Source organism: Schistocerca serialis, chromosome 3 (genome assembly GCF_023864345.2).
Source record: "Schistocerca serialis cubense isolate TAMUIC-IGC-003099 chromosome 3, iqSchSeri2.2, whole genome shotgun sequence".
Taxonomy (NCBI): domain Eukaryota; kingdom Metazoa; phylum Arthropoda; class Insecta; order Orthoptera; family Acrididae; genus Schistocerca; species Schistocerca serialis.
Window position 1 is genome coordinate 525380283 of NC_064640.1, and position 12613 is coordinate 525392895.

At 45.1% G+C, this 12613-nt stretch overlaps 1 protein-coding gene across 1 annotated transcript in view; it reads left to right on the forward strand.

Annotated features, from left to right (window-relative positions):
* The window catches only part of LOC126470977 (neuronal PAS domain-containing protein 4), a 1201991-nt gene that overhangs the window by 1164611 nt on the left and 24767 nt on the right, over positions 1 to 12613 (forward strand). Inside the window, exon 10 of the mRNA XM_050099023.1 lies at positions 12585 to 12608. Within this exon, the coding sequence (XP_049954980.1) occupies positions 12585 to 12608 (24 nt within the window). The remainder of the gene's footprint in view (positions 1 to 12584; positions 12609 to 12613) is intronic.

Genomic DNA, 12613 nt, shown 5'->3' on the forward strand with positions numbered 1-12613 from the left:
TTTCTTACCAGTCCTGGGGCACGCGCTGTATCAACTCATGGCTATTACTGGTTATAGGCTGAAATGAAAGTATATGCCTTCCTATTGTATCCCAACATGATCTATGGGCGATAAATCGGGGACTCGGTCAAGTCAGTCAAGGAACCGTAGAATCCTGTAGGTGTTTGTGGTCTGAACTGTAGTCTGGGATGTTGCAGTATCCTGTCGGCCTATGACATTTGGCACGTTGGTAATGAAGAGTATAACAACAGCTCTCTCCAACAGTGACATAATCAATCATGTTGTCATATTCAGTAGCTCCCCACGCCTAGATATTAGGAATTGGAAAGGAATAGGTTTCGAGAATCGCAAGTTCCTCTGATCTTTCATCAGGTCGTCAGCAGACATGTTGTCGTCGATGAGAATGCTACAGAATGAAGCGAGTTTCATCGCTGAACACCACAGAATGCCACTCAATATCCCACTGGACTCTGGCTCTACACCATGTGTCCTCCGGAGGGATATCGAAGTGAGCTACTTGGTGGACCCTGCCCATAATGCTCCAAACGTTCTCAGTTGGAGAGAGATCCGACGACTTTGCGCGAAGACAAACAGCAGAAACTCTGGCCATGTGTGGGGGAGCATTATCTTGCTGAAATGTAAGCCCAGGACTGCTTGCCATGACGGGCTAAAAATGGGGCGTAGAATATCGTTATCGTACCGCTGTGCCGTAAGGATGCCCTTGGATAACTACAAAAGGAGTCATGGTATGAAAAGAAATGACCATAAGTCCTGATTGTCGGGCCATATGGGGGGTGATAGTCAGGTTGGTATCCCACAGCTGTCCGCGGCGTCTGCAGATGCATCTTCGCCGGTCATCGGGGCTCAGTTCAAAAAATGGCTCTAAGCACTATGGGACTTAACATCTGAGGTCATCAGTCCCCTAGAGCTTAGAACTACTTAAACCTAACTAACCTAAGGACATCACAAAGATCCACGCGCGGGCAGGATTCGAACCTGCGACCATAGCGGTCGCGCGGTTCCAGACTGAAGCGCCTAGAACCACTCGGCCACTCCGGCCGGCCAGGCTCAGTTCAAAGCGGGTCTCGTCACTGAAGCGATTTCTACTCTAGACAGTGAGGTTCCAAGCAGAAAATGTGGCCAGGTGGCTGGAGAAGTCTGACTGTCGAAGACCCCAGCAAATCGTTCTGTGTGGGATGTAGCGTATCGCTGTTCAATGTGGCATCCGAAATAAGTTCGAGAAATCGTTGCGAATTTTAACATCTGATGCTGGTACATTAGTAGCAACTTGTGTGGGCACAGCAAACTCAAACTGAAGCCTTACAAAACAATCTCTCTAAAAAACAACTTAGATACTGTTTTTTGACGTCAATACTGCAACGGGCTACTTCAGTCTGTGGTAGCTGCATTTATGGAGTCAGATGAACGCGCAGAACGCATCAAGAGCTACAGCAAGAGCTTCTGCATGATATGAAAATCAGGCGTATGACGTGCAATTACTGCAACACTAATTGCTGTATCGATCTTTTCCCACCAAAAAATAGCTTTTGATGGGTGTGAGAAGAATATACTACAATCTTTTATCAGAGAATGTGAGACTACGTGTATGTTATAAAGAAATTAAGATACGTATTATAATGAAACAAACCCTGCCTGCCGAATTTCTGTGTCCAAGAGGCGAGAATATGACAGAAATCACTTAACATTATCCCTTCTGTACAGGAACAATTTTGGGTCAGGTTAATTTTAGGGCAACACCTTGTAAACTGTAGTTGTGGCTGGTCACCAAGATGTCGGCGACAGCAAGTCTTCTTGGTTTGAAGAAGGATGCCAGGGGTGTAGGGGCACATTCAAATGGCTCTGAGCACTATGAGTCTTAACTTCTAAGGTCATCAGTCCGCTAGAACTTAGAACTACTTAAACCTAACTAACCTAAGGACATCACACACATCCATGCCCGAGGCAGGATTCGAACCTGCAACCGTAGCGTTCACGCGGTTCCAGACTGTAGCGCCTAGAACCTCTCGGCCACCCCGGCCGACAGGGCACATTCCTGGAAGGCAGTTGACGAATATGACCAGACAAGTAATAGCTACATCACAGGTATAGAGAATTACATCAGAACACGCTGGTAAGACAGTCATAGCTTTTCGTAGACATGGCCATATATGGTGACAATAGAAAATAGTGCCTAACCTGACAGTCTTATAACAAGGGCCGAGCTGGAGACCCACTTTTGACGGTAATTGTAACTGGATGTCAGGGATGGTTGAGTGTCAGCCGATGTTCTCTGCTGAATATGGATGCAGCTGCGGCAGGAGAAGATAGATCGCAGATACAAGTACTTCTTCATTAGTGTTTGATTACAAACGTTGAGTAACCGAAGTTAATGATGATTATGTGGGTGAAATGAGAGTACCTCAAGAGCAGGGAAGATCCCAAATTAGACTCCTTCCCTGTGATATATTCTGCATTTAAGATTTACAAAGCAACTGAAAACGAATATTAAGCTCTGAAATCGGGAGGAAAGATTACACTAGTGTTTAATGAGAAATTCAAGTGTTATCAAGCATCAGATCAATTAAAGGTTACAAAAATGTAAGCAGTGAATCTCCTATAAGGTAGAGATGAGCGAGAGAGAGAAATGCTAACAATGAGGAACAACAATGGCGCATGATGGCTCATTACGTAGCTTGTAGGCCCAAATCTGATCGTGCTGTGCTGACGGCGGGTGCCGGATGTCCACAAGGTCTTGTGTGACCAACACGGTCACTACGTGTTGACTGCTCCATGACACCAACTAAAGTGAAGCCTAGAGACCCAGCTGCGTCACCGAACGAGGTGGCGCAGTGGTTAGCACACTAGACTCGCATTCGGAAGGACGACGGTTCAATCCCGCGTCCGGCCATCCTGATTTAGGTTTTCCGTGATTTTCCTAAATCCCTCCAGGCATGTGCCGGGATGGTTCCTTTGAAAGGGCACGGCCGACTTCCTTCCTCGCCCTTCGCTAGTCCGATGAGACCGATGACCTCGCTATTTGGTCTCTTCCCCCTAACAACCCAACCCAACCCTGCTGCGTCTTATTTTAAAAACACGGCCCAAGTAAGAAATAAGCAGTCTTGGGACTGTAACAGAGCTTGGAGCCAAGAACAGCGCACCAGGAAACAGACATCGACCATCACCGGTCGATGCCTCTGCCTGCTCGGCATCCCTCAGCAGCAAAAGTTGTCGCTCCCGAATCGTCAGAGTTTTGCTTGTCAATGCACTGGACCCAGTCCTCAAGAAACTTCCACGAGTTGACCGAGTGCTGCATTACCGTTGCCCATTCCATCATTGCCTGTGTTCCAGAACATTTCCGCGTGACACACGAATAAAATTACTTACGCAAAGGCAGCTGGGAGCAGCCACGTTTAAACCCCTCTTGGACAAGCCATCGTCTGTCGAGCAGCTGGGCAGTTGTTTCTCTTTATACGAAGTATCCTATCATAATACTGTATAGGAATTATGTCACCTGTAACGAACTAACACATTCGGGATTTTTTTTTTCTTTTTTGGTACTACTACTACTACTACTACTACTACTACTATTTTCCTTCTTCTTCTTCTTATTCCTCTTCCTCTTCCTACTCCTACTCCGTCTCCTCCTTCTCTTCCTCCTCCTCCTCCTCCTCCTCGGCTAACACATACACTACCTGGCATGAAGTCCGAGCAACGGCCTGTCTACGAGGGTTTTGGTTCCTGCGGAATGCCAGACACGTTGTGAGGATCGGTGGGATCGTACGTATAACACCCTGTAAAATTTGGGATAAAATCCGTACATGGGTACGAGGCATGTGAAAGTAACAGTGACCGTAGATGAGCGGGTAACAATGAGTACAAATAAGACTCTGAACAATGGTAATCGCTTCCAGCATAGTGGCGATTGTAGATCGGCGGACTTGGATCGTATTCATGGCCCTACATGGCAAGCAGCCTTAGTTGGTTGTGTTGTGGGGACTGCTTGAGGCTAGTATCCGACGAGCTACAAATCATATATTAGAAATTCTTTTACAAAATTTGGGAGCGTATTCGATTGAAATGTGAGGGAAGCGTCCTAAACATAACTTTTCTTACACGTGACTGTGATGATCCTCCGCAGAATGTAATGTTGTTGATGATAATAAAAGAAAAGGTGATGGTGGAACTCCTGGTCCCATCCGAGGAATGGGTCACCTCAACACTATTGTATGCCCCCAGTACATGAAACAACGTGGAGTGGTTTGAAATGTACCTCAAGACATTGATAAATTGTTTGGTGATCAGGAAGTTCACGCCATTATATTATATCCCATTGTCAGACAAATGCTTGTAGTGTAAATTTTTCCATTGCCAGGATTCTAAATGGCTAGCAACGGACACCAGAGGCTTCACACAAGGACGTGCAACGAGACTGCTAATGCGGCTGCTTGGTTAATTCCTAGGAGCGATTCGTTTTGAGCCGTTGGCGAGACCCTAGGGTAAAATTTTCTCTGTTGTCGGTCTTTCATTCTAAATCATAGCCAGAGACAGCGTTCACGACGATCAACACGAGTATTGTTGAAGTGGAATACGTGTTGCTTGCCAAAGATTCTGGCGCTCGATCCAAGGGCAACGAGTGCAGTTAGTCAAAAGTGGTCGCCGGCCGAAACGTTTCGCCTAGCGATACCAGCCGCATGTAACCAAATTAAATTTCACCCATTTATTTACGAAATGAAGCACAGTCTGACCTGTTGAGCCTCATTATATTTCCAGGAATGTCTCCATCCGCCTCTTCCATGCGGTGCGCGGAGGACAGCTGCTCTTTCTTTCTTTCTCTGTCTCTATCTCTCTCTGTCCTTCCTCCCTCCCCCCTCCTCTCTCCGTCTCTCTCTTTCTCTTTCTTCCCGCCTTTCAGCTGTACAGCCAGGCAGTAAACTGCACTCATAACAGGCCAAGGTACTAGACATGGACATAACAAGATTAAGGTTTAACGTCCAGGCGTCGACGAGGTCACTGGAAACTGACGGAGCTCCGAATTTATGAAGTAACAGTACCGACAAGACAGAGGAGCATCTGGAGTCACATAAATGAGAATAACTGTTAACACATTAACAATAGCTAAATAATTTAGAGGGAGCACTAGTTCATTCAGAAAACAACTTATTTTCTCGTCTTTGATATTTTTAACAAGCGAGCACAAGGGAGATTTTTGAGTGGTCCTACGATAGAATTTTACTACTGTAGTTATGGAATGTTTTGTGCATTCATTGTCTGATAGGCAATTGCGATTCGAGCCTATCTACACTTCAATGATTCGTTTTGCAAGTATTGCGCAGCAGCGCTGTTTCTTATGAAACTTTCCGGTATGGTTTGTATAGTACAAGAAATCTCTGCTACCTTGAAGTATTCTGCTAGGTACATATTTTTGTAGACGTTCAGCGGCTATTCGCTAGAAATTGGTCCAGAGACCTCTACATGTTAATTGTCTTAATCGAGGAACTCTTATTCTTGTCTGAGAAGTGAGGCAGTCTACTGCTCATAAAATTTACTGAGCATGGTGAAGTTTCTGCTTGTTTATGTCGTTCCTTGCATCTTAGTGAGCTTGTTGCTACAGCTAATTCACAATCGCTGTTCGCAGTCTCTATACGAATGCCATTAAAAAAGCCAGGATTGTTTGCCGCCAATTAACATACACACAGTTTAGTGTTGCGATTTATCAGAAGTACCTGTTACGGGTAAATTTGTTTACAACGGAGTTCATCACGCAGCACGACACGGTGTTTTACCAAGCGAATATCTTCAAGCCGGTGCGTAGGCGGGGCAATTGCCTCAATGCTCTCTGTGATTTTGCCTGACTGGCATATTGATTCTGAACTGTACAGCCTTCGAACGGGAACATTTTGATCACCCCTTATATTATGTAGTACCCGACAGATACAGTACATGTAGATGTTAAATCTTGGTTTAAATATTTCACATGCTGACTCCGTCCAACCTGTGTGAATTTAAGTGTATCGCTTAATGTTACGAATAACCCACCTCCCGTCCATCTTCAGTAAGCACTTAGGTAGGTGAGTCCAGACTATCTCACTGCTGTCATTGTCTACTTCTAGCCAAATTTCGCCACGCGTGTTATTAGACTAGCTGATTTTAAGATGTGTTTCACACTCTGCCACATTTTTTCCTACAGCACATTCATCATGATGGACGGGGATCTAAAACACTCTGTTTTCTCTTGTAAGGAATCTTCTGTGCGTATCTCCGAGCTGCATTAACTCACATTTCAGATATTGCTTCGTTTGTTAGATAAGCGCCAGAAAAATCCTTAGTAAAAACAGCGTCGGAATTCTGCTCACTATGGAGATAAATATACTGTAGTAGACTGAGCGTTTCCATAACCACAGAAAAGTTTGTGAAAAACCTCTGTTTTCAGTCTCTCGAGCAGTATCACACAAGATCCTCGCCATTTCGAGTCACTGACTGGGTATTATCCTGAGACAAGGGTCCCAGGTTGGTGGTATCAAATCATATACATGTTTTGCTGACAGAAGCAATCAAATGGGGCCCTTGTATCTACGGAAGCCATCGATAACTGGGTACTGTTTCTATCGTCGAAACATCTCTGATGCGTTGTTAATTGCTACCAATCTGCGGGACAGAGGTCGCTAAACCACTTCAAGGAGACAGTTAACGACCAAGATGTAGCCTGTTACTATACTGATAGTGATAGAAGTATTTCATGGAGTTTGAGCATAAGATACTAACGTTAAGCTCGCAGTGCTGTTGGTGCTATTCGAATGGAGTAGATAACGTGTCGGCACCTGGTTTCACAATCTCTCGTTATTGCATCTGCATTCGCAAGAGCTCAATTGCATCATTCGAGATAGGAGTGTAGCAAGCCATAGCAGATCACTTGTCCTATAACTTTGCCCAACATGAACTATATCAGATTTAAACTACGCTTAGGTAAATTAATTTACTAGATCGTTGGTCGTACTAGAGTTAAGCTATTTCATTTCAGGATAGGCCAATAAGTGTCTTAATGTTAGCATAACATTAACATCAAACGTAGAGGAATGCTACATTAAGATCGAACGTGGAGTAAGGATAACTATTCCAGATCTTCGATTCTAGGAGTTTCTCCTTTTTCCCTTCACTGAATATGTACTTAATTTGGTATGCTGAAACAAGACTTGTGGAAGAAAGGCTGTTGATATAGATCATGCTCTTGCATAAACCCTACTCTTCCTTGCAATTCTGCTGTCTGTGGTTTAAAATCGATATCCCCGATTAAAGTGCGTAACGAGAAGAGCTATCTACAGTAGCATGTGTCACTGTTGCTATCAGTCCTTCTGACAGTATCATAACAGCGCTGTTACACCAAGTCATCGGAGAGAGTTTATGAGAGTCATATAGTGGATGAGCCATTCCTCCTTCACAACGACAAGATTTAGAAATGATTTACATCCCGAGCAGCACAGTGAAGTCATGTACGGGTCACACGCCACGTGCATCTTATGGTAGCCTACTTCTGGCTCCCTGACATCTATAACATATTTGAACAAACTATTCCTAAAACAACGACATAACACTGTCAAGAAGTTTAGTGAGCAAATTTCCTGAAAATCATGTAAACAAACTATTCCTAAAAGAACGACATAGAACTGTCAAGAAGTTTGGTGAGCAAATTTCCTGAAAATCTTTGTAGAAGGTTTACTGAACAATATAAGGCTGCATCACAAAACATTTAGCACTCAACAATGCCCAAAATATGCAATTCGAAACACTCAGAAACCGATATTACACGTTCTGCACAATATAGTTCATTTGACAGTGACACTGTTAACGTGGTTGTGAGGAAGTGGATAATCGTTATTGGTGATGTCCAACAGACAGCAGATGATAGCTCAAAGATGCAGAGAGCACATTCCATGGAATTAAAATTTATATCTGTCTCTGGGCAGACCATACGATGGATGTCATAGTGTATACAAAAAATTAACCACGAGAACCACTCAAAGCGGACAGATACACGGTCCAGCCACATTAATGTGACCACCACCTATGTTCGACATCAACGTGCAATAACCACTCACAGACGGCAGGTGGGAGCGCTAGCAGGGAGGAGGGGAGGGGGGGGGGGGGTGTTATACAAACCTTGTCGGAGGAACGCGGAAGACAGTGCTGTCGTTGTCATAATGCGGAAACAGAATGATTTATCTGACGTCCACAAGGGCATGATCATTGACTTTCGGACGAAGGCTACAACCATATTCGAACCGGCTAAGTCTGTGAGCTGTTTGCCTGCCGCCGTCATTAAAGTATAAAGCGCGTTCCAAAATGAAGCTATCCAAAACGGGCGCCGAAACAACCATGGTGCACCACAGACCATAGATGACAAGGGTGAACGACGGCTGTGGAGATGGGTACTGACGAACAGACTTGCAACTGTTGAGCAACTGACCGCCCAGACCAACCAAGGAGCTACAAACAGTATGTTCTCAACTACCGTTCACCAAACATTGCTGCATATGGGCCACCACAACAGGCGCCTGATTCATGCACCCGTGCTGACTGTTGTTATTCGGCGACGAATGTTGGAATTTGCAAGCCCATACTGCAATTGGAGTGGCAACAGGCATCAGGCTGATGACCGTCGCCATGCACGGTGTGAAACGTCTGAAAGCAAACACTCTGCAACAATCGTCGCAAGTTTCCAGGCCGGAGGAGAGAGCGTTATGGTCTGGAGAATGTTTCGGTGGCATTTTGTGGATGATCTCGTCATTCTGAGAGGCACAATGGTTCAACACAAATGAGCATCTACCCTTGGGGACCATGTTCAGCCTTGCTTGCAGTTTGTTATTCCTCGGCACTATGGCGTCCACCACCACGACAATGCAGCACCAGAATGAGTTTACTGTACCGCCTTGGGCAGCAAACTCTCCAGATCTAATCTCAATGGAGAATCTGTGAGACCACCTCTATTGGGCTATATGCGCCACGGATCTTCAACCGAGACATGTAGCGTAACTGGCCTCGACAATGGAGTTGACATGGTTCGACATCCCTGACGGTACCTTCCAGAACATTATTGACTCTCTTCCTGCACGTCGAGCAACCGTCCGCGCTGCGAAAGGTGGTTATTCATGCTTTTGACAGGTGGTCACATTAATGTGACTCGACAGTGTATTATCGTCCATGAAGAAGAAGAAGAAGAAGTTCTGACTGACTGCATCTCTGGTAGACGCATACAGCTGTTAACAGCAGTCCAGTGACCTACAGCAAAGATGTGGAACACCATAAGTAATAAAAATTCATGCCACCCGACTCAAAAAAATTGTTCAAATGGCTCTGAGCACTATGGGACTTAACTTCTGAGGTCATCAGTTCCCTAGAACTTAGAACTACTCAAACCTAACTAACCTAAAGACATCACGCACAGCCATGCCCGAGGCAGGATTCCAACCTGCGACCGTAGCGGTCGCGCGGTTCCAGGTTGTAGCGCCTAGAACCGCTCGGCCACCCCGGCCGGCCACCCGACTTAGGGATCCAACCATCACTACTCTGGTTTCTTCATACCATGGTCCTGTGGCTACACCGACTTCCTCTAATCATTCTGGAAACTGAAGTGGAATCCTCCTGTGAAGAACACTTTAGATTAAACAAGCCTGCAGCTGTACTTCTTAACGTCAGGCATCCAGACCAAGGCTCTGAGACCCTGGAACGCGGTCTACATCTACATCTACATCTACATTTATACTCCGCAAGCCACCCAACGGTGTGTGGCGGAGGGCACTTTACGTGCCACTGTCATTACCTCCCTTTCCTGTTCCAGTCGCGTATGGTTCGCGGGAAGAACGACTGTCTGAAAGCCATCGTGCGCGCTCTAATCTCTCTAATTTTACATTCGTGATCTCCTCGGGAGGTATAAGTAGGGGGAAGCAATATATTCGATACCTCATCCAGAAACGCACCCTCTCGAAACCTGGCGAGCAAGCTACACCGCGATGCAGAGCGCCTCTCTTGCAGACTCTGCCACTTGAGTTTGTTAAACATCTCCGTAACGCTATCACGGTTACCAAATAAGCCTGTGACGAAACGCGCCGCTCTTCTTTGGATCATCTCTATGTCCACACAGCTGGTCTGATATTCCGTAGGCTCTTACTTTGTTTATCAGGCGACGGTGCGGAACTGTATCGAACGCCTTCCGGAGATCAAGAAAAATAGCATCTACCTGGGAGCCTGTATCTAATATTTTCTGGGTCTCATGAACAAATAAAGCGAGTTGGGTTTCACACGATCGCTGTTTCCGGAATCCATGTTGATTCCTACATAGTAGATTCTGGGTTTCCAAAAACGACATGACACTCGAGCAAAAAACATGTTCTAAAATTCTACAACAGATCGACGTCAGAGATACAGGTTTATAGTTTTGCGCATCTGCTCGACGACCCTTCTTGAAGACTGGGACTGCCTATGCTCTTTTCCAATCATTTGGAACCTTCCGTTCCTCTAGAGACTTGCGGTACACGGCTGTTAGAAGGGGGGCAAGTTCTTTCGCGTACTCTGTGTAGAATCGAATTGGTATCCCGTCAGGTCCAGTGGACTTTCCTCTGCTGAGTGATTCCACTTGCTTTTCTATTCCTTGGACACTTATTTCGATGTCAGCCATTTTTTCGTTTGTGCGAGGATTTAGAGAAGGAACTGCAGTGCGGTCTTCCTCTGTGAAACAGCTTTGGAAAAAGGTGTTTAGTATTTCAGCTTTACGCGTGTCATCCTCTGTTTCAATGCCATCATCATCCCGGAGTGTCTGGATATGCTGTTTCGAGCCACTTACTGATTTAACGTAGACCAGAACTTCCTAGGATTTTCTGTCAAGTCGGTACATAGAATTTTACTTTCGAATTCACTGAACGCTTCACGCTTAGCCCTCCTTACGCTAACTTTGACATCGTTTAGCTTCTGTTTGTCTGAGAGGTTTTGGCTGCGTTTAAACTTAGAGTGAAGCTCTCTTTGCTTTCGCAGTAGTTTCCTAACTTTGATGTTGTACCACGGTGGGTTTTTCCCGTCCCTCACAGTTTTACTCGGCACGTACCTGTCTAAAACGCATTTTACGATTGCCTTGAACTTTTTCCATAAACACTCAACATTGTCAGTGTCGGAACAGAAATTTTCGTTTTGATCTGTTAGGTAGTCTGAAATCTGCCTTCTATTACTCTTGCTAAACAGATAAACCTTCCTCCCTTTTTTTATATTCCTACCAACTTCGATATTCAGGGATGCTGCAACGGCCTTATGATCACTGATTCCCTGTTCTGTACATACAGAGTCGAAAAGTTCGGATCTGTTTGTTATCAGTAGGTCCAAGACGTTATCTCCACGAGTCGGTTCTCTGTTTAATTGCTCGAGGTAATTTTCGGATAGTGCACTCAGTATAATGTCACTCGATGCTCTGTCCCTACCACCCGTCCTAAACATCTGAGTGTCCCAGTCTATATCTGGTAAATTGAAATCTCCACCTAAGACTATAACATGCTGAGAAAATTTATGTGAAATGTATTCCAAATTTTCTCTCAGTTGTTCTGCCACTAATGCTGCTGAGTCGGAGGTCGGTAAAAGGAGCCAATTATTAACCTAGCTCGGTTGTTGAGTGTAACCTCCACCCATAATAATTCACAGGAACTATGCACTTCTATTTCACTACAGGATAAACTACTACTAACAGCGACGAACAGTCCACCACCGGTTGCATGCAATCTATCCTTTCTAAACACCGTCTGTACCTTTGTAAAAATTTCGGCAGAATTTATCTCCGTCGAGATAGTACAATTCTTGATGTAGTTGTAACCTTTACAAATGAAAGTCTACCAGGGTTCGTAGGATTTCATCGTCCATGTAAAGCAAGATGTCGCCCCTTTTGAAAACTGATTAATGTCTGTAATTCTTGGTGCTGCCTATGATGAAAATATCCTGTATCTAAGAACAATTGTCAAACACTTGAAAATAAGTTTTATGTTACATTCTACGCTTCTGAGACTGCAGTCTCTGTTGAACCTACTTCAAGGCGTTCCTAAATTCCGTGGTTTTAGCTATGGATCGCGTACTCCTTCAAAGCAAGGAACTCTGCTTCTCTAGAGAGACAGCACAATTATGATTTATCTATAAATGTTGACAGTCATTTACAGTGATTGCTCCTCTTTCCTTTTACTCACTTTTCCTCCTTTCCATTTATGGCCGCTTGTGTCTGGTGTGGTTGAGAAGTAGCTAACGAACAGCCAAGTGAATACTGGCACATTATGTGGGCACTAGAAACCTAGACGGAGGGCAGAGTGGAGTGTCTCGTGGTGAGGATGATGTGCTCGAACAGGTGGTGTATCTTTTGATGACAAAGCTGCACTTGCACTGTGACAATGGCCCGTGGTGATGAGAGAGCTCTTATGTAGATGGGGAGACCCTGGTAGAGGTGCCGTGGTTGCCAAAGTTGTGGGTAGGCTCCGCTTGCGAAGGTAGAATGTTGCTTAGCTTGGTGAGGAGATAGTGCTTATGCAGATGGAGAATGCTATGGTGAGGAGGGTGTGCTTACGCAGGTTGTGTCGCCGTACCAGCAGCCAGTGCA